This window comes from Haemaphysalis longicornis, unplaced genomic scaffold (genome assembly GCF_048455015.1).
Source record: "Haemaphysalis longicornis isolate Haplotype H1 unplaced genomic scaffold, Haemaphysalis longicornis Haplotype H1 scaffold_1, whole genome shotgun sequence".
NCBI classification, from domain to species: Eukaryota; Metazoa; Arthropoda; class Arachnida; order Ixodida; family Ixodidae; genus Haemaphysalis; species Haemaphysalis longicornis.
In genome coordinates this window covers 110,199,998-110,222,199 of record NW_027526203.1, presented here as the reverse complement: position 1 = coordinate 110,222,199, position 22,202 = coordinate 110,199,998, and the positions used below count along the sequence as shown (strand labels likewise).

Below are 22,202 nucleotides of genomic sequence, written 5' to 3'. Positions count from 1 at the left end.
CCGGCAGGGCAAGTTTGGTCGCGGCAATCGGGTGCGTTGGCGCGCTGGCACGAGAATTTAAACGCCTATTTGTGCGCAAGCAAGCGGAGCAGAGGAACATTGCAACTGTTGCAATGTTGCAAGCAGCACAGTCTGGCAGTGGCTATCACCAAAATAAACAGATTGAAACGACAAGGCCGCGCTAGCCGCCTCTGATCGCGCTGGCTGAAGCATTTATGCGGTATCGGTTGTAGCTGCATGCAACCGTAGCGCACTAGTTGAAATTAGCATTGAGCCACGGTTAAGGTGCCGATGCATTCAGTGCCGGTCTTATGGATGGACTACCAGGGCGGTCGCCAAGGGCTCCGGCGAAAAGGGAGCGCCGACCCCCACTGAACCCTTCCCCGCCCTCCCTGCCGTCAAGTTTACCTCTGAAACTTCGTCATTCGGTCAATATGTTACCTGAGGTGTCTACCTGGAGCTAGCGCACCCGCTGTTTTAGGTGGGTAGTACCAAGATTCCCACTTCCGCATTTCGCCAACGTTTCCTTAGCTTCCTGGTCCTCTGCGCAGCACGTTTAACCAATGAGAAGGCCCGGTAATCTATAGAAAAATCCATAATTTGACGGGCGTGTTCTACGATGAAAAAAAAAAAAAAAACCGGACGGTTTATCGGCCCCTTCAGTACGGAGATCTTATTCCTGCTCCTGCTATTTTAGAGCAGCCATAGCACTACTTGTTTCGCTTTTATGCCCGTCATATATTCGTACCGCTGGCATTGGTTTGTTGCTAAGCTTAAAATTAGAAAACGGAAGGTTGAAAATCAGACAGTCAATCAGACAATATTGGGGCTTCGCTAGCGCGCAATAACTGCAGTTGTCTGGCATTTTGGTTAATACAACTTACATTTTTCTTTACTGCAAGCCTCTTAATTGGTTTGTGCATTTTAAGCAGCGTATATCTGCTTGAAATGTACATGGTCTGGAACCCGATCGGATTTAAGGCGGCGTCATGCATGCGAACCTAATTCTGGCTGGCGCATTGATTCACAGTCCCCGTTGCAGGTTTCAGCCACCGAAATGCATAGCTAGCGTGAATGAACTGTTAAGCACAATGTTGTTTTACGATTAGACTTCCTCCTAAACAATGGAAAAGAATCAATCTAAAAAAGTTAATTCTAAAACCGTTCCTTTTTCCCAATTTTAAACTGACCGTTTTAACACAACAGAAGCTCGGTTCCGCGCATGTAGTCAGTCGTCTTAGAGGGTAATTCTCGTGTAATTTGTTTCATAATACTTTTGATCATACTTTTCTCCCTCCTCATACTCCCTCCGTAGATGGCCATGCTTCCCTGCAGAACAAGCAATGTGGGGAAGCCACCTTACAAAGGCCAAGCTGACATCCATTCTTTGAAAGTCGGCTTCACTACAAAACACGAATGCATTGCTGGGAAGACATTTTTAGGAGCAATATAAGCCGTCCTATATCAAAATATGAAGGCCCCAGGACCTCTTTTTAAATTTTCGATGAGAGTTTTCCGGTCGGCCAACCAGCCTATGAGGAAATGCATCGAGTTTCGACAGGACGCCATTAGTCCCACAAAGGAAGTTTCCGCTTTAAAAGAAACTCAGTGTCCTTCCCCTCTGTGAAGGAGACTCTAATGTGTACCGAGACACGCCAACGGCGGGAACGCGCACTGACAGGGTCGTTTTCTGTTCGCGTGATCTTTCTGCGGGGTGTGGAGGCGTAAAAGGTCCGCCCCATTCCTTCCATCAGCCTTTCCAGTCGGGAGCGGAGTGCAGGATTCATACAATAAGAAAAATTGGCTGGCGAGTACACTACGCCCTAATTCGATATTTTGGCGCAGCAGCAGTGCGCTGAGGCAGCATTTACTCGTGGGTTCCCTTGACGGCAGCGAATATGAGCCCCTGCGTCGGCGGCGCGAAGTGCGTCTCAGGAAGGGACTGCGAACTGTGTCTTAAGCGAACGCTCATCATAGTCACGCGCACTTCGCCCCTCCCCAGGTTTCACGTTAGTGGAGATCACCCGGGATTTCTTTATCATTTTCTTGTTCTTAAAGGAGCCATGAAGACAAAACACAAGTTTGGTTCATTCAAAATACGGCCTCGTTAGAATCATACTGACACCAGTTTTAACGTAAACTTTGCTCAAATAAGCTTTATAATTAGGAAAAAAGGGAATGGCCATGCGACCCACTCGGTCATTTCCCGCAACAGAACCTATGATGTCATACCAGCCTGCTCTGCGATTGGCGGAGGCCGGCAAAAGCAAACGCAAATTAGGCTGAGCTTATAAGCTTGGAGAACGAACTATTTGTGCTTATAAATTTAGGGCACATTCTTTTTAAAGCTATAAGAATGGTGGGACAAACAGTGGAAGTTACGAAAGCACATGTAAACATAGAAGTACTGAAGCGTACTGCTGTTAGTACTACGCGCACTGTGCTTGGTTTAGCTGCACAGCACTGCGGGGCTTTGGGGTTGTCTCAGGCGACACTGGCCAATTGACGCAAGCAACGGTGACGTGACCATATTTTTCGAGCGAGCACTATGTTTCACGAAACGATTTTTTCCCAGAACAAAAAAAAAAAGCCAGGTTCAAATACGGTAAAAAAAAAGGCAGAAAATATGGTGGCGCCATCTAGGTTCAGTAGCGTCGCCATAGGGTACCTCAATGCCAGCGCCACCGTACAGGGTGGAGACACCCTTTGAACGGTCCCCTTCCGCCGCGATTGGGTCAACGTGCTCGACGCTTTGTTCTTTTCGTTTCCCACGAGACCCAGCAAAGCGAAACAGATAGATTATTCAAACTTCACCACTAAACCGCGTTGCGGCGATAATTTTAGCGCGGTTTTGATACAATGACTTGTTTCGGTGGAAAGCGAGTGTCCCAAAATGGCGGCGCCAGCGTATAATTAAGTGTCTCCACCCTGTACGCCGGACGCGTGAATCAAGGCACCCTAGGCTGCAAAGCGGTCGGTTCCTGTGATGTCATTACAAACCACGAAAACGCACGATTTAGCGGGAAAATGAAAATTTTAACTTAAATAGATTAACTTCTCAGTGAATAAAGTATCGCTTGTTACCGGACAAGCGCTCGAGACATTATAAAACACAAAATCTTTCGAATAAAACAAACTTGTATTTTGTCTTCCTGGCTCTTTTAAAAAGTGAGTGACAGAGATGAGAATAAATTTTCATTTGTCCAGAAGCTGCTGTTATGGGCCTCGTCCCGCGAAAGAAATCACATCTACCGATTATCCAGCTGTTTCAAGCCTTGGGTGATGCCCCTCTGTGGGTATGTGCCGCAGTAAAGACGAGAAAACCCGAAGGCACGCGTGGTGTGAGGCCATTCGTCCAGAGAAAAACTAGTATTTTGAGGGCCTCATGAATTACAGCAAGGTATTTAGCCCTTGCCAATCCCCCCTTGTGGAACTTTGAGGGTATCATCATCATAATCACCACACCACCATCCTCCTCCTCGTCGTCATCATCATATCATTCGTCACGGCCGCGTGTTGAGCGCGGTCCTTCTTTCGGCAGCCATGTCTTTCTAAACTGATGGCCCGATATCTCCCGTCATACAGCGGTCCTACAACCCGTTGTGCGACTGTGTGACTCGTCCAAACGACGGAGTCCAGATCTGGGCGCACCGAGCCTCCCTGTGCACCACAAGCCCCTTTTTTCGTGCCCTGTTTCGTTTTGAGCCTGGGCGCATCGTTCTTCTCGAGTTGCGGGCGCCGGTCCTAGAGGCGCTGCTCACCTTCTGTTTCACGGAAGAGCTGTCGCTCAACGACAAGAACACCCTGGACATACTCGACGGCGCTGACATGCCTCCCATGCAGGAAGCGCTCGACGTGTGCCTGGAGCAGCTGCTTCGCTGCATGAGCATCAACAGTTGCCTAAGTCTGGCCGCTCTTGCGCAGCGCTACTACAGTCCGAAGTTCCGGAAGGTCGTGCTGGTGTTCGTGCGAGAGCACTTCGACGCCGTCTGCCAGGCCAGCACAGAGTATCCAAAAACTTCGCCGACCTCGCTGCGAGAGTTGCTTTCTTCTGACGATCTCAACGTGGTCCGAGAGGATGACTTGCTGTGCGCTCTTCACCAGTGGGCTTCCGGCAGCGGCACCCCGATCGACGAAATCGACGCCATGTCGGTGCTACCGAAGTGCGTTCACATCGACATTTGTAACGAAGAGGATCTGGAGCGTGTACAGCCACGCTGTCCTTCCTTGGCGCAAAGCCGTTTGTTCCAGGCTGCAGTGGACGACGCCCTGAAACGGGGTCCTTGCAGGTGCTCGCCTGGCCTAAAACCCGAGAGCTACATGGCCGCACCTGAGCGCACCGTAGCCATTTCGGCGAGCATGTGGAAAGCCGTGCAGAGTGCGAGCTGCGAAGCACCGGATTTTTCGCATCGTAGCACCGCTGAAGACCCGGGTCCGGTGCACAACTGCAGCCACTGTGGCGACTGTAGGCCTGAGCTTTGGCTTCCACGCATGCCGTGTGAGATGCTCTTCGGTGTGGCCGGCTGGAGACGCGGACAGGAACGCTGCGGCATCGAGGCCTACGACCCGCCTACCCGCCAGTGGATACTACAGTCAAACAAAGAGTTCGAGCCCAGGGCGTATCATGGTGTCGCAGAATTCGGCACGCATATCTATGTGGTCGGGGGCTTTACAAGTGGCACGCCCGTGCGCTGGTTGGACACCTTTGAGACCGGGGAGCAGCGCAGCCCGATGCACTTGGCCTGTGCCTATCCATCGCTCGTTCTACTGGGCGAACATATCTACGACATTGACAGTTACACGGGAACGCAGCGCACAGACACCGTGGAGTGCTGCAGTCCACAAACGAACCAGTGGACCGTGGTGGCTCCCATGAACCGGGTACGCAGCGACGCGGAGGCATGCACGTCTTCAAGGGCAGACTTTACGTGAGCGGCGGTTTAGCGGCCCACACGCGCTCGCCAGTGTGGGGCAGTACACGCCCGAGCTAGACCGCTGGCGCCCGGTGTGCCCTCTTCCCGGTTCTCGGTGCAGTCACCGCATGGTCCTGCACGTTGGCCGCGTCTACGTGTTCGGCGGATTCGACGGGCACCGTCGACTGGACGCGGTGCCGCGAAGCCAGGAGGACGCGCTGCGGGGCTGACAGGACATACGGCCCACGAAGGTTGGACGTTTTGTTGTGCGTTTTAGAAGCCTATTTCTGAGGTCCCCTATTGCTGTATTTTCTCTTTCTTGTTGCGCATGGCCCGCCTCGCTTGTATAAAGATGGTGTCCGTTATCACAAAAAACTTGTGGTTTATATTGTCAGCGCAAGTGCGCGCCGCTTTCTTCCTGTGTCCCGTCTAAAGCGCTATTGTTTTGATTCTTACAATTATGTACCAACCAGCCAAAATTTTAACACATTTGAGGTGCTACAAGTGGGCACATGTAGGGTTTGAACATTTGAGCGGTGCGCAGTAGAGCAATTTCGCGCCCTCAAGGCGCCCTGCACAGCCCCATGGAGGGAAGGGAAAAGTCGATGCTGCAAGACTCCTGCAGGCTGCCGAGAGCGTGACATTCTTTTTTGCCTAGCCTTGCGCCCTGCTTGCTTGAGCAGCAGCAACATGTCACTGCAATATTGGGGCGCAGTCGTTTCACCGTGTTGTGACTACGAAGAGAGCGCTTATACCGTTTGAATCATCTGAAGGGGAAAAGTGCGCGAGGGATTGCGAAGTTGATGGTGCGTGAAGGAGAGAAGCCCCTAATGAAAGTGATGACCACCCGTTATCATCAACGGGATGGTCGAACCGTTAAGGCCCAACCACACGCACGCGTAAAACCGACGTACTCGCGCAACGACGTACGCGGAATGTATGGGTACGCGCTTGTTACGCCCAAGTCAGAGCGCGCCAGACATTGACGCAAACTTTCGGACGTACGGTGTTGACGTGCACCTCTGGCGGTGATGTTATCGGTGGTGAGGTCGCATAACAAGACAGTGAATTGATAAATAAGTTAACTATTCATTATGCGATAAAACGAAGTAATTTGTAAAATACGGTGACCAAACAACCGGACAAAACACGCGAAGCAACGAGCAACTATGGGAGCAAGGCAGTTTTACGCCAAATGTAGCGGAAGGGTTTTGTGCCTGCCAAGTATGTATACTGTTGAGACCGGGCGGGGGCACCCGATCCGATCTCCGTGGCCTCCGACATACGAGTGGTAGCGTGTATGATGCGAGCGGCCAGCCGCTGTTGCAGCCGTGAAGAAGTCCAGAAGCCGTAGGCTAACGTAACTGTTTACTTCATAGCGAGAGGTGAGCCGAAGCCAAAGAACAATTCCCCGACGGGCGAGGTTACAATACAGGACTCGAGCAGAGCGACAACATCGATTCGCTGCTCTAACAGGAATGGTTTACAACGCTTGCGGGGATCTATTTATACCCAAAAGCGGTAACGGTCAAACGCAACAATCGGGAACACACCACGAACGTCACAGACACACACAACACTCTTTCCAGTGTTCGTTAGTCGTCGGTAGCCTCCGCGCACATTGAGTCCGAGAGAGGGGAGAGAGGAGGACTCCGTTGCGATCGACGGGGCCTCTGTGTGCTTGAAGAGCGTGGAGACGAGCCTCGCCGCCAGCCGCCGAAGTTTTGAAATGCGCCGAGAGCAAAGCATCTGACGCGGCTTGTCGCAACCTGTCACCGACATGGTGGCGCACGCACGTAGTGGCTTCGCCGCACAGCCGAGGAGTGATGCGGGGAAGTTCTGCGGCGCTGGCCGATTCGTAACAGCTTCTCCGCCGGGGGTCCGAGATCCCGATGGATAAGGGTCTTCAACCGTTGTCCGGAGGGATGCTGTTGAAGTGAAGTGTTCGGCAGACGCTCGACTCCAGGCCTGGGCTGTACGACACCGTGCTGGAGCTTCACCGGCCGAGTCACTGGACGAGTAGTGGCTCCCCAAGAACGTCTCTGGCTTGGTCAGGCAAGCAACAGAACAACACAGGAAGACACAACCGCATCGCCGGCAAGTGCGAAGACAAATCCACACTGAAGCTCTACCAGGCTTTTAGTTGCGATAAAATACGCTAATAACTAAGTACTCTAGTTATATTTTTGCCCAGCAGTACTTTAGACAAATGCACAAACTTGAAAGGTGACATTTCGCGTGATTGAAAATGTCCCACACAAAAAGAAATGTAATCGTAAAGGGCAAAACCTGCTCCAGGAAAAACAATGAAATTGAAAAAGTCCGGCGTCTGCAAGCCACTTCTCGCGCTGAGAGCTGCGATTCGAGCTCTCATCATTGCTCCGAGCTTTGCCCAATTTGTATCGCACTTTAGGTGCGCCCGTTCTCTGATAGAGACCGCTGCGACCGCGTGAGAGGACACCGGCCGTTCGCTTCGACAACGGTCGAGCGCGCGGAGGAGCTAACGAGTTTTTCCAACGTTCAAACGAGAGGCGCGCACTCCTTTTTGGAGGCGGCGTTCCCCTGGCGCGATGCGAGCTCACGGCTTTGCCCCTCCGCGTGCCCGTACTGAAACGCGCGCCACAAGTACGCGCGGAAGTTTTTTCTCTCTCCTCGTTGCTCGCCTTTTCGCGAACGCGTTCGGCAAGCGAACACCGGAACGCGTTTACGTTCACTTCGCTAGGCTGGTCGGTTTCCGACTTCGGCTCAGCCATATAGGCGACACCGGGACCTCAACTAGCTAAGCCGATGTTGGCCTATCGTCGGGAGCATCAGCTGGGAGTGAAACGGGCACGACGAGCTCTTTAGACACCTTGTAGTTCCCAACAGTCACTACCTCGTCGTCCCTCGCGCTTTCAGCGACGGCCTCGGCACGCGAAGACCGAAGCGTGTTCCCGTTCTCCTTCCTCACTGCCAGAACTACACTACAACCAGGATGCCCTGTCTCGAAAGACGGCTCAGCCGCCCCAGCCACCTGAATCTCTACGAGCTCGGCTGGCCGTTGCTCGAGGTCAGTTACCTGAGCTGATGGCAGGACGGAATCGGCTTGCTCAGAGGCGTGATCGTCACGACTCCCAACTGAACCGTGCAAACCGTTCGCTGCCTCGGCTGCAGGCTTTGCCACCACCTCGCTCGTTTCCGCACTACCGTGTGAAGGAACAACCTCCGTTTCAGCGGACTCCTGCGGCCTTTCGGTAACCTCATATCGTTTACGCAATCCTGCGAAACGTCGCTATCTCGCGAAATGTTCACGTTCAAGCCGGTAGCCGTTCCCAAGGCCTCCCGCGAATTTGAACCGTCCTTACACTCCGCCAACTCCGCCGAGATCTCCAAAACAAACGCCGACACATTATCGCACTCAGTGGACAAGCACTGCCCTCTGCCGCCTCTGCCGACAGTCTGAGCTAATGCGCCGCCGTTATCTCTCTCAGCAACCTTGCCGCGCTGCTGGGCCGCCACGGTCGCCTCCGACTCGCGCTCCCAAGCGTCTGCTACTGGCAGCGCTGTCACGGTGCTTTCCTCGACAACGAGGTCTTTTTCGAGCAACAATTCAAACTCAGGCTTTACTTTTTCCTGCTCGTGTTGAATTACATGCTCAGTTTTCTTGTTCTCCCGTTGGAGTCTCTCTCCCTCGAGCTCTTTTCTTTCCTGTTCAAGGCGCTCGAGCTCGAGGTCGTACCATCGCATCTTTTCCTCGTGCGGTCGTTTTTATCGATCGAGTAGGAGCTCATGCTCTCGTCTCCTTTCCTCCTGTTGTTCCTGTTTCGGCCTCTCGAGCTCCTGTTCTCGCTTTCTTTCCTCCCGTTCCTCACGCTGGCGCTCAGCCTCTGCAGCCTGACGTTTAGCGGTCTCCCTGCCATTGATCGTCTCAATGCACTCAGACAGCTCGTCATCGTCAGCGCCAACAGCGAGTATAGCCTGTATCAGCTCTGGCTTTCTCAGCGCGTCCGTAACATCCAAGCGCAACTCTTTTGCAAGCTCCAACAACTGCGGTTTTTTCAACGCCTTCAAATTCATGGCCGGTCTAGAGTACTGCTTTCCCACTGCTCCAAAAATGTTTTGCGCGAATAACTTACGCGACAAAAACACACGCCCTACCAGCTATCCTCAGAAGCCTGGTAAAACTCAGTGAAGAAAAGTCCCGCACTCACCCTTGAGCGCCGTGAATTCTGCGAAGTCCGAAGCCGCCTTGACGTCCGTGGTGTGGGGTCTCGCACCGCTGGCTTCAGGTGTTACGAAGTTGCCATCTCACCGCTGCCACCAGTTGTTGAGACCGGGCGGGGGCACCCGATCCGATCTCCGTGGCCTCCGACATACGAGTGGTAGCGTGTATGATGCGAGCGGCCAGCCGCTGTTGCAGCCGTGAAGAAGCCCAGAAGCCGTAGGCTAACGTAACTGTTTACTTCATAGCGAGAGGTGAGCCGAAGCCAAAGAACAATGCCCCCGCGGGCGAGGTTACAATACAGGACTCGAGCAGAGCGACAACATCGATTCGCTGCTCTAACAGGAATGGTTTACAACGCTTGCGGGGGTCTCTTTATACCCAAAAGCGGTAACGGTCAAACGCAACAAGCGGGAACACGCCACGAACGTCACGCACACACAACACTCTTTCCAGTGTTCGTTAGGCCGGGTTCAGACTGTCGCCGCAACTGTTGTAATAACTTTAAAGAATGGCATCGTTTCAGGTCTCAGCCAATCAAACTGCGTGAAACGCCGTTTTTTTACGTCCATAGATCACGATATGGCTTTTGCGTGGGTAGTCTGAACATAGCCTTAGTCGTCGGTAGCCTCCGCTAACATTGAGTCCGAGAGAGGGGAGAGAGGAGGACTCCGTTGCGATCGACGGGGCCTCTGTGTCCTTGAAGAGCGTGGAGACGAGCCTCGCCGCCAGCCGCCGAAGTTTTGAAATGCGCCGAGAGCAAAGCGTCTGACGCGGCTTGTCGCAACCTGCCACCGACATGGTGGCGCACGCACGTAGTGGCTTCGCCGCACAGCCGAGGAGTGATGCGGGGAAGTACTGCGGCGCTGGCCGATTCGTAACAATACTAATCCTTAACGTTTTTTAATGTCCCAAGAATTGTTTTAGTTGTTTCTGTATTAAATATGCGTATTTTTGTAAGAATAGGCATTATTTGCTTTATTTGAGTTAAAATGTAGTTGAACTGGTCGCCACAAAGCTCAGTCTGAAGTAGTCGAGCCACACTGCGCGGCGCATTGGTTTACGCTCGTGTTGCGGCGATATGTGGTTACTCGCCCTCTCCGACGTCGTCGGCCGGCGTAAAGGCAGCGGCGTATGCTGCCGCAGGCGTACGTCGTTGCGCGGGTACGTCGGTTTTACGCGTGCATGTGGTTGGGCCTTTATGTCGTGAACCCGAAACCGATATTTCGTTTTTCTGTTCAGTTCCGGTTCGTGTTCAGAGCGCTGTTACGAATCGGCCAGCGCCGCCGTACCAGGCCGTACTTTCCCGCATCACTCCTCGGCAGTGCGGCGAAGCCACTGCGTGCGCCTTTCAGCCGTCAGGCGCCACCATGTCGGTGACAAGTTTCGACAAGCCGAGTCAGAGGCGTCCCTTTCGGCGCATTTCAAAATTTCGGCGGCTGCCGGCGAGGCTCGTCTCAACGCTCTTCAAGGACACAGAGGCCTCGCGATCTCAGCGGAGTCCTCCTCTCTCCCCTCTCCCGGACTCAACGTGCGCCGAGGCTATCGACTGTCACGAACTGTGGAAAGAGCGTTGTGTGTGTCTGGGACGTTCGTGGCGTGTTGCCGCTTGTTGGCGTTTTGACCGTTACCGCTTTTGGGTATAGACCCCCGCAAGCGCTGTAAACCATTCCTGTTAGAGCAGCGAATCCATGCTGTCGCTCTGCTCGAGTCCTGTATTGTAACCTCGCCCGTCGGGGCATTGTTCTTTGGCTTCGGCTCACCTCTCGCTATGAAGTAAACAGTTACGTTAGCCTACGGCTTCTGGACTTCTTCACGGCTGCAACAGCGGCTGGCCGCTCGCATCATACACGCTACCACTCGTATGTCGGAGGCCACGGAGCTCGGATCGGGTGCCCCCACTCGGTCGCAACAGCGCTCAAAAATTAAAGTTCCGGGAAAAATACCGCTTCAGTTCCGGTTCTCGGTTCAGTACGGTTCCTGTTCGACACCCTGTCTAAAATACGTGAGCGAATGCCTAAAGAATCATCTCCGCTCGTTCACGCCAATGTCGAGGTTGGTCGTATTGTGGGGACGCCATGCACACGCGTACACAGGCAGCCGTAGTATTCCATTCCGTTATTATATCGGTTATAATTTAAAACAACAAAAAAGCAGCCCAAAGGTTGCGCGTGGTACAACAGAGCGACTTTTTTTAGAGAGCGTGGTGTATTCCATTTCCCCCTCCCGCCTCCGCTTACCTTCCGGGAAACCCCTACGCGACACTGTGTTTATAAACTACTGGGCAAGTACACCGTAACGGACATTACGCGAGGTCTCGGAAGAGTAGTGGGAGTTTTGGGGCCGTGCACGCCTGCCTCTTTGTTCGACTATGCAGATGATAATACGAAACAAGTATTCCACCCTCGCTTTTCCCCTAATGGCCTAGAGCCCCTTTCCTATCTATAAAGTCTGTTCGCTCATTTTTTGCGTGCTCTGTGCTTCCTCTGTGACATATATGGATGGTTTGCTTGCCGGTCGTGGCCCTGTATTACCCCCTCCCTTTCCCCCCAAGCCTACCTTGCGTCTTGTTTAAGTGGATGGGAGGAAGCTATGCTTACTCTATAGAAAGACTGGAAGATACACACATCAATATTTCGTCCCCTGAAAGTACAATTGCCTTTCTATATATACAAAGCACGACTTTAAAACGGAACAAATCGTGCCCATGACTTAAACGATGCATTGACGTTTGATATGGTAGTTCCACAGTTCAACCAAAGAGTTTGATTCGCAAACCATGCCACTTAAAAGGCAGAAAAAGAAAAATAAAATTTCACCATCTTCGTGTAGGGGAACCCTGAGTAGTATGCGAAGCAGCCATGGGGTCAACTGAAGTTCCCATTAGTTTTCAGTTCGTCGTTTCCGTTGACGTTCATCTTCGCGTGCCTTCCTTGTATCAGTAGCTTCTTGACGTAGTTTGAATGAGTGAAAGACATCAGGCGCGTTCGTAGCACATGCCCCCGTCCGGGTTTGTAGCGCAGTGGGAAGAGCACCACATACCTCCCGTTGCGGCCAGAGAGTCGTGGGATCGAAACCGGGCGGCGTGCGTAACTATTTTTTTTATAGGTGACTGCGCTGACGTCAGCCCAAACTCTCACGGGGCTGAAGAGACGCGCATGCGCAGTAGAGTGCGGACGGCGGACAACGACAACGAGGGAGGGAGGGACACAGCCCCGAGCATGAGATGCTTCGCATCTAATGGTTTAGCTTTGGTTAACCCTAGTTGATAGCGAAAGCTTCACTGCCCTGGCTAGGCCCACTGTCGAGGTGTGGTTTCGCAGTGCTATACGGACATGTTTGCACTGAACGCACTGCTTATTCATCATCTTTTTTTTTTTCGCCTCAGGGCATTGTTAAAGGAGCCATGAAGAGAAAACAAAAGTTTGTTTTATTCGAAAGATTAGGTGTTTCATAGTACCCCAAGCGCTTTCCCGGAAGCAAATGGTGCTTTATTCACTGAGAAATAAGGCAATTTAAGTCAAAATTTTAAATCTCCCGCTAAAATTGCACATTTCGTCACGTGAACAATGGCGTCATACGACCCGGTCCATGAAACAGATACTTAGTATGTCGACTCCATATAGCACCCACACGCGGGAGTCGACCGAGACGGCGGCCATTTTAAAAATACTAATTAAACCTAGTGCACCCGCAGCCCTAGTCATGGAATCGCCTGATCCGGAGAACAAAACTCTCGCCGAGGAGCTCGGGCTTGCATTTAACAACCTCACACCACTTGAACGCTCAATGCTTCTAAGTGCACGATCGGCAAGAGTTGTGGGATACGCGGTGGACGGGAAAGCGACCATTCCGCGATAGCCACAACAGACGAACGCCCAGCCGTCGGCACAGCTGCCTCGTCAGCCCCGTCGCGACGGACGAATACAGACTGGTACGTATGTGCCGTATTTTCAATTTCAGTAGCAGTATCGCTTATGCCAGTTGGCCGGTGTCGTGTATGGAAAGCCGTTCGCTCGAGCTTTCTGCTCCGAGCAGAAAGATTCGAGCGTCAATGCGCGGTGTGTACGGCAATTTTTTTCCCCAAGGTCAGAGCGCTTTGAAAGGCGATTTGACGAAGTCGGCGACGAGCGCCAGCATGTCCGGGTCCCTGCCGTAACCACTTCCTCGGAAATGAAGCGAGCACACTCGTACGAATTCCTTTAGCTATTTTTCTCCTCCGTTTGCAAAGTTCACCAAACGTAGCCACTTGCTTCGCCGAGGTTCGTCGTTGGGCAGCACATGAAAGGAGATCTCACCGGCGGGGATGTCGCACTCCCTCGACGATTTGCCCGTACTACATGGACATTTCAAAACACAGCAACGAAATTTCACTGTAAAGTACTCGAGCAAACTGAAGTTTTCAGTGGTTGTAAACTGTAAACGAGCTCGTAACGACAGCAGCAAGCCAACACGACCTCCATACCGAAACCTGTGCGACGAGTGGCACTATCTCGTTGCTGCTCTGTGTTCCTTACTCCCCTTGTTTCTATTTTTACCTTTGCTGGTTGGCGATATGACGGCCAACCTCATGTGAAGGGATTACGATACCAAGCAAGGTCGCGGCTGTGCGTGCTGGGACGGTTCGTTGGCCCCGAAGAGCCTTGAACCCGAAAATTCGTCTGCACGACGATTGCGACGGCGAGATGTCGAGTTCGTCTTGGCGGTAGTTTCGTACGCATTGGCATACACGCTTGCGTGTTCGTTCGGAACTTCAACCGTTTACTCCACCGTTCTTTGTCATAAAAAGAATGTGCAGTATGTTTCACGGGCATTTAGCTCGCTATGCAAACTGTAAGCCCTGCCTAACATGCGTTTGCTTTTGCCGGCCTCCGCCAATCGCAGAGCATTCCCAAGTGACATCATAGGTTCTGTTGCGGAAAATGAGCTGGTGGGTCGCATCGCATGGTCATTTCCTTTTTTCCTAATTATGTAGCTTATTTGAGCGAAGTTTGCGTTATAAGTGGTGTCGTTATGGTTCTAACGAGGCAATCTTTCGAATGAGCCAAACTTGTGTTTTCTCTTCATGGCTCCTTTAAGCCTCGGCGCTGTATACGAGCGACCACGGATGGATGTTCGTCTTCCTCCATCGCACACGGCTCTGCGCCGCACGTGGCCTCCTGGCCTTCCTTTGTGGCGCGCGCTTATACCTGCGGTGCCGGCCCCCTCGCCTTCCCCCGCCACGTAGCGACACGGGTCCCGCGCACGGCTCCGTTCCCTCCTCGCCTATCTCTCGGCAGAAGGGTTGCAAGCTGGGCTGGTTGGAAAGACATATTCGATGGAACCAGCGCGAACCTAAAGACAAAGGAACTGGAACACAAGTTGTATCAACGGGTGTTTGACAGAGCATGAACTGTCATCAAAAGGACCCCCATCATCCCATCTTCACATTGTACTAAGTGCAGCGGATGTAAACCTAATTTTCTTGCCACTGACGTTTTATTTAGGCACCGTGAACAAACGCCCCGGGAAATTGTGGAAGCGTTCCACATAGCAGAAAGAGGAGACAATTTTGTCAGCCAAGCAATCGTGTGTATTCATCCCAAAGAGATTGCATATCTGCGTGGGCCTTGACAGTAGCCGGCGTCTATCTAGCTGCCTTATCACCGTGGCTTTTGTAAACTTGTTTTGCTCATACGCAGTGTTTGTATTGTTTTGTGTCAAGTGTTTATAATCGATTGATTGATTGTAGGGTTTAACGCGCTGACGCAACGCAGGCGATGAGGCGCGCCGTAGTGGAGGGCTCCGGATTAAATTTTGGCCACCTGGGGATATTTAACGAGCGCCGAAATCTCGTACACACGGGCGTTTTTGCTTTTCGCAAGAGTTTATAATCACCATTCTTCATATTAAACTTCAGTTTCTAGACCAGGGGCAGCCCGTGTGTCCCACTTCCTTTGTCTTTAAGTTCGCACTCGTTTCATCCAAGAATAGGCCTCCCCTACCGCCTATCTCTCCCCGCTATCGGGCCGCTGCTCCGTGCCGGGTCACTCCGCGAAGGCTACTCGTTGTAGCGTACTGTTGTTTTCACTACAATAACATAACATAACAAAACTTTATTTCAGAAGGTGGACGCGTCGGTCAGCATGGGGAAGAAAGGAAGGTGGGGGGGGGGGGGGAGGGTTTAAATGTTACATTCTGCGGTCGACGCCTGAAGAGCGCGCGAACTCCCACAGAGAAAGCAGCGTCTGCCTTGCAGTGGCGGGTTGCAGCGGGGTTGTCCATTCCACAAGCCGCTGGACGCCGGGCGGAAGATACTGTAAACGGAGCGTTTGAAGGCCGGGACAGTCCCACAACATGTGGTGGACAGTGGGCGTGGCTCCTGTGGAGCAAGAGGTGCAGGCAACTGTGGCCACATATGGCGCAACCTCGACGGCACGGTGGTGACGTTTTGGCACATACGCACGCCACTTGGCCAACACGTCATCGGTTAGCGCGGCACCAGCCCGTGCCTTGTGCAGAAGTACTTGTGCGCCACGGGGCAATCCAACGGGCAGGGGGGCGGGGTCTGGTGGAACCAAGTTCCGCAACGACTGTTTGGACGCGTGCCGTGCTGCCGCTTTTGCTTCTGAGGGGTCGGGGTCGTGTTGTGCAAATGGGACGGGCAACGCCGGGTTGGAGCGGAGTTCAAAGTGCTCGCTCGCGCACGCGTAAGCGGTCTCGCTGCCGATTCCGCCTGCGTGTCCCGGGACGCAGTCTACCCGAACGACTATATTGCGTGTGTCTCGCAGTCTGCGACAAATGGTCTTGATGAGGTCGCAGGTGGTTCCGACGTATGGGGTTTTGCCAAGTCGATCGAGGGCTTGGGGGCTGTCCGTAAATATTGTGAAGTGGTGGTTGTCACCGGCGCCGTAAGTTGCCTCAATGTGCTCCGCAGCGAGAAGAACTGCCGCAAGACGGGTCTGACATGGGCTTGGAGGGTGAAGAAATTGAATTGTGCGGGAAATGCGCATTTGGCCGTCAATACAGGAAAGTGAAGCGCGAGATGTTGTTTCATTTAGGACTGCTGTTGTAAAGATGGCGCCGGCTCGGCGGTCTGCGCGTGCAGCAATAGCGGCGCGCTCATGGTGATACTACAATAAACTACATGGTGATACTACAATATACTACACGGCGATACTACAATAAAAGGAACACTATGCGAGGATTTGAACCAGCGACTTTTAATGCGCGAGCGCGAGGCGTTAGTCAACTGCGCCACGGTACAACGGGGGAAGCGACGGAAATAACCTGTATACTGTACTTCACACCTGGTAACCAGGAACAGCACCGTTTCGGCTACGGCTGCGATTTCGCCATGCGGGAATAGTGGTCGCCGCGCTTTTGTTTTCCGCTTTCCGCTAAAAACGTCGGGGGATATTGATCCCTTAATACCTAATAAACCTTCTGTAGCTCTTCTACTATTGACTGAGCTTATATTTTCTACAAGCGCTGCTGGTCGCACACGACTATGCAGTTTGCAACTCCGGGAAACGAATTGTTGCCACTTCCAACGGCCGAAGCGTCGTAAGACGAAATACGGATTAATCACATTTGAGTTGTATGAACTTCGTGGACCTTACTATGTTTATTACGCTCTAAGAACTGATAGAACAGAGCCGCATTCATGACAGCACGAATGTTGTCGGGGCGCATGCAGTTTTCGCTTCTCGATCACTTCTCTACGACCTTTCGGCCGATCGGTATTGTCGGCGTCTTCAGTCAGCGAGCCAGTCACACCACGCCAACAAGCTGTTATAGTAACATTGCGCCACGCGAAATTACGATCTGCCGAGGTGTTGGCGTCGCCGTCGGCGTCGTGTGACAAGGCGCTCTGTGGACTGGAAAGTCGGCGTCGCCGTCGTGTCGGCCTATCCAACATGCCTTAACCAGAAGCATGGTAATAGAGTAAAAAGGACAAATATGAACGAAAACGATACTGCTAAGCGTGCTGCAGGAAGCGCTAATTAACCAAAGGCGCCGCCGCGACCAGTCGACGCTTCTCTTCGCCGGAAGTGAGATCAAAATCCGTCCAATTTCAAGATTTCTGCCTCGTGACGAGCATGGGGGAACCGATGGCGTACACAGAGGAAGATGGCGGAGCCCAAAACATACAGGAAAGGGTAGGAAGGCAGCAACAAAATTTGCAACGAAAGCGTGAGCTTTCCGCTGCACGTAAAAATGTTTTGCTTGGCACAGCGGACGCTGAACGCCCAACCTAACAATTGTGCTAGTTCATTTAGTGTGCTCAAAACACCTTTCAGGGCTCCTTTAATGCACCAATACTTTAAGTGATAGCCATACTGTTTAGCATATGTTAGGTTTGTAGCCTTCGCACACTTTTAGTTTCACCAGCTTGCCCTCCTGTTTTTCATGATGTCCTGTTTTGTGTTGTCATGGCCGTTGCCATTTTATGCAATATGCACAATCCTTAATATTTACGCAGTCAACCTGTTTACTCAATCTGTTTATCTACAAAAGTTTCCTCGGTGCTGTTCTTTCTCGTTTCGCAAGTTCTATCATTGCGCCGGTCTTCAATTTACGTTGAAATATCTACAGGTACCCTAATGTACTGTAATTAGGGGCCTGTAAAGCGCATTAGCTCTGGGATAAAGAAAGCATTACTAAAAATTGCAAAAAGGTACGCCCTTTGTCAAAATTTTCTGGGGCAATCCTTAGCCTTCCGGACCACAAAGAATTCAAAGAATAAGCTTTACCTTAAAATTTCACACAATTAGTTCATGACAGTAAAAAAGAAAGGGGTTTTCTCCAGGTTTCCGGCATAAAACATTTCAGCCACGCTTGGGACGTAAGCTTGAACATTAATTTTTTTGCGGCCTGCACACTTTTGACTTGGCCTAGAAAATTTTGACAAGAACTGTACATCAAATAAAGGTTAACAAAATGTCTCCTTTGGTTGAAGCTGTGTTGATTGGTCAGTGGTGTGCTGGTGGTTAGCGTGTGTTGTGATTTAACCCATGATACGACGATAAAAAGACTGCCTTATCCAGAGCTTCATGGTATAACCAAATACAAGACACATTGAACTCATGGCTACAGTTGTCAAGATGAATTTATTTTCTCTTCGCTTATAAGTTACATCAGCTATGTTTCAACCAGTCAAGCCGAATGAGAGGCTCTCGTCATGCTACATGCTACAACCTTTCGTTCCTTCACGGGACAGCCCATTCAGGGGTGGTGGTGAACGGACGGACACTAGGGCTTAGTAGAGGCCGCCGCCAACGCCGCCAAACTGGGTGCCGAAGCCCTGCTTTCCGAAGGAGCCCTGAGATCCCGCTGCACCCTGGTTGTAGCCGGAGGAGCCCTGACCGAAGCCGGTGCCGTAGCGGTTGCTGGACGACTGCGAGAATCCCGTGTTGCTGCGGTGGCCCGCCTGGTTGCTGTAGCCCTGCGCGTTCTTGTATGAGTTTCCAGAGTCGAAGGCTCCGCTTCCCTGCTGGGCTCCGGCGGCGCCGGCGCTGAAGCCTCCCTGAGATGCCCCGGCCTGCTGGTTGTAGCCGGCACCGAAGCCGCCAACGCCAAGGCCGCCTCCGTAGCCAGCTCCGTAGCCGACACCTGGGCCGACTCCGGCGCCGTAGCCGGCTCCAAGGAGGGCGTCGCCGGCAAAGCAGGCGCTCACGCCCAACAGAACGAGCACCTGCAGTTTTTGCACGACTGGTTAAAATGCGTGTGCGTTTGCTCACTCAGCCGAAATAACAGTAAAGGTGACCAGCGGCTGCACCGGTATTGCACTAGCATCGCAGGCTTTCATTTACTCTGCATAAAACTTTGATATCGAAGGCACTACTGTAGAGTATCCGTGAATCTATTTTACTTTGGCTGTCTCATTCGACCAACAACGAGTGGAAGTGTATTGTTTTGAAGCATACTTTAGTGGTCTGTGACGCCCTCAGTGCAGTGTTAGCGAATTCCATAATGAAGGTCTCAAGCGCTTCAGCGCCATAAACAGCTTGGCTCCCATTTTCGAACCATTATACTGGCTACACTTTCGCATCTTGAGAACGACACAGTTGTGATAAAAAATCACCCCCCCCCCCCAAAAAAAAAAAACGCGCTTTTAATTCTCCTTCAGAAAGTTTTACCAGTTTGCTTCCCACTGGCTGCAGAGGAATTGGACGATTATGAGAACACAAAGGAGACAATGAACGATTTATGAAGGGTGGAGAGGCTAGACAGAGTAACAAGCACCTGGCTTGCTACTCCGCAAGATATCATTATCTCCCTTCATGGAGTTTCATTATGCCCAGGGGTAAACGTTACGCAACAATGCAGCCGTTTTTTCTTCTTAAAGAAGCACTGCTTGGATGTGTAATATGGTTTCTTACGGTGTTATAACATATAAATGTGAACAACATCATTCAATATCGAACCCATATTCTCGGTACTCACTTCTACCGGTTTTTTATAGAAAGCATTCGTAAACGATTGTTAAATTTTCAGCAGCCCTGTAATTGTTCATTACCACGCCAGGAAAGGGATATTTCGGGCATAAGGACCCTACTTGACTTATGGTGAAGTTAGGCCAAGGATAAATACCAAACGCACAAAACATGTTCAATGGACTTCGGATTCTATTCAAACTGTCTGCATGCTATGATCAACAAGTCTGGAACTGAACATTCTGCTCTGAACTCCTTTCACTAATACGATCAGAGCTGACGAGACCTGAGGGCTGAATGATGGCGAAATGACATTCAATGCTTTCACATTTTATTCCTGTAAAATCAGGTGGGGCGACACCGAACTGCCTTTTTGCAAAAGCGTCGTTTCGAGCTATATGTATGCGTTTACATATGTCTAGGAATTCTCCCATTGACCCATTGTATGACAAGAGAGTTCGTAAAATCACGAAAGGTATGTATATGCATCGAAATTTCCAACTAATGAGCGTTACATACTGTAATTAAGGCTACGAGAACTATGGAGGTACGGAAGGTCACATCTGTTATTATCAGTAAGTCCCATACAACTAAACCACCCATACTTTCCTTCTCTCGAACTGATTTCATTTACATCTGCTGCCTACGAACACGTGCATTAGTCGGCGCTGAAAACTATTCAAAGCTGGTATTGAGCGACAGGCATCAATATAAAGTAAGACGGCAAAATGAAGATATAAATTTCGCTCTTATCTTGCATTGGCCCCTTAACCAATAAAAATGGTAAAGGGACTAAAAAAGCAGTAATTTTTTTGCTACGTGCTACGCACTGTCTAAAAGAACTAGCTGCATTTTTGTTGTAGCTACGAAAACCCGCCTTCCTGCTTTGGAGTACACAGAGAAAGGCCGACTTTCTCGGTGTACTCCAGCGTTTTTCTCAGGTCTTGAAAACGGATCCACACAATATGTAAAAAACTACATGGAAAGAAGTACCAACCAACCGGTTTACCTGAGTGGCATAGAATATACGTTTGATATACGATTGACGTACACAACACACCTTCTTCGCCAAGAGCTTAACTTCTTGGTAAGTTCAATTCCAGTTAATAGAATAGAGAAAAATACGGTGGTAGGAGCAAGGCTCGGAGTTCTACTTACGAGAGACAGCATGTTGCTTGAATATGGAATGTGGATGCGACCGACTTGGCAAAGACTACGATGTCAGAGTGATGCCTTCGCTGTCGCAGGCATTCGGTTTTATACCTGTGGGATGGAACGGGGCTTTTGTCGCAGCGCCGCGTATCTCACGCGTAGGCGCCCACTGCCTTCCTGGCGGCGCGGGGAACTTCCGGAAGGGAGGTGAGTACCGTCTGCCTGCGCCTGGCATCCTGTCGAAGGATTTCCACCGAGATACCAGGCCTAGTGTCGCCTATCGCACCGTTGCACCGATGTCGGGTGCGAGGCGGGATGAACTTCACCACGCTTCACTTCCTCTCACGTCGGAGCGCTGACATTGGACTCCGCCTTATGTTGGGATCGCGACACGTTCCTGCGAATTTTGTAATGCCTGGCTCTCGGTATAGTTGCGGAGACAAATCATTACGAGCAGAACTAAGCAGTCCTTACGATTGCAAAGCGTCGGTGTCCAATTGCTGAACTTGCACACGTCCTCCCATTCTTGTTATCATCTTCAGTATTTTATGTGTTTTTCTTGTTCTCCGCGGTTACTACGATTCGGCACATACCCGCATTCGCGCTGCCAAGCGAAGAAGACATTCAGGGTGGACGTGCTTCGTTACTCGCCTGAGGCCAATTCTATAATTAGCATGCTCTAATAACTCATGAAGGTCTCAGTACGTGGGTCTAACACCGTTTCAAAGTCAAAGGCCGCAGCCCATTCACTAGGCCCACCAATAGTTTTTTCCTTAGCGTATTTAAATTCCCTCCGTCGCAATGGTATCGCCATCAAAGATGATATTTAGCTGGATGTTTTTTGCTAGTCGTTTAAGTGATAATTCTGCAATGAACATGCTCAGCTAGTGTTGTAGGGCTCAATACACGTCTCCAACAGACGTTTCTAGGTCGAAGGACACAACGCATCCACCATGTTCCGCCTTATTCAACTATATTCATCGAGCTGTGGTCATTTTGGCGATGCGTGCCAGTCTCGCAGTGCGGACGTCACTTATTCGAATCCCACTTAGACCCAAATTTAGCGCCCTTTGTTTTCAACTCGAGTCCCTGTATTATTTTTTGTTTTTGGAGCCGTCGCCCTTTGCGCCATTTGTTTGCCAGGGGCGCGGAACTCTCGAGTGACACCTTTGGTTCCACACAAAAATGAAAAACTGCGAAGCTGGTAGGCAGGGAGGGGGGGGGGGGGGGGGAGGGGATGCAGGCCGCGCCGTCAAAGTCGTGACTGTAAGCTAACGGGTGCGATGCACTAAACTACGGTCCTCTTCAAATTGCGATTTAGCATGCTTCAGAGTTATTTACATCAATACAATGCAGCTGCAGTATCACGATAACGAACGAACATGGCCAATATTTTTGAGAGAGTTTGCTTTACAACTCACTTTACGGCTGTTGTCAACTTCTGTCCCGCCCCACCCCCCATGGGGAAGCCGTAAGATCGGTGTGAGAGCGTCGGTGCAAAGTAATCCGTATTCACAC

At 51.2% G+C, this 22,202-nt stretch overlaps 2 protein-coding genes across 2 annotated transcripts; one reads left to right on the top strand and one right to left on the bottom strand.

Moving 5' to 3' along the window:
* The first annotated feature begins 3,385 nt into the window (after positions 1-3,385).
* LOC144146041 (kelch-like protein 10) lies at positions 3,386-5,143 on the top strand. The gene is made up of 3 exons (XM_077677996.1): positions 3,386-3,400; positions 3,586-4,928; positions 5,035-5,143. Exons 1-3 carry the CDS (start codon positions 3,386-3,388, stop codon positions 5,141-5,143), a joined length of 1,467 nt encoding a protein of 488 aa, XP_077534122.1.
* Positions 5,144-18,187: 13,044 nt separating this feature from the next.
* LOC144179124 (uncharacterized) lies at positions 18,188-20,835 on the bottom strand. The gene is made up of 2 exons (XM_077707357.1): positions 20,691-20,835; positions 18,188-18,790 (listed from the first exon to the last, which is right to left on the bottom strand). The coding sequence occupies exons 1-2, from the start codon at positions 20,700-20,702 to the stop codon at positions 18,356-18,358; spliced, it is 447 nt and encodes a 148-aa protein (XP_077563483.1). The 5' UTR covers positions 20,703-20,835; the 3' UTR covers positions 18,188-18,355.
* Between the last annotated feature and the right edge of the window lie 1,367 nt (positions 20,836-22,202).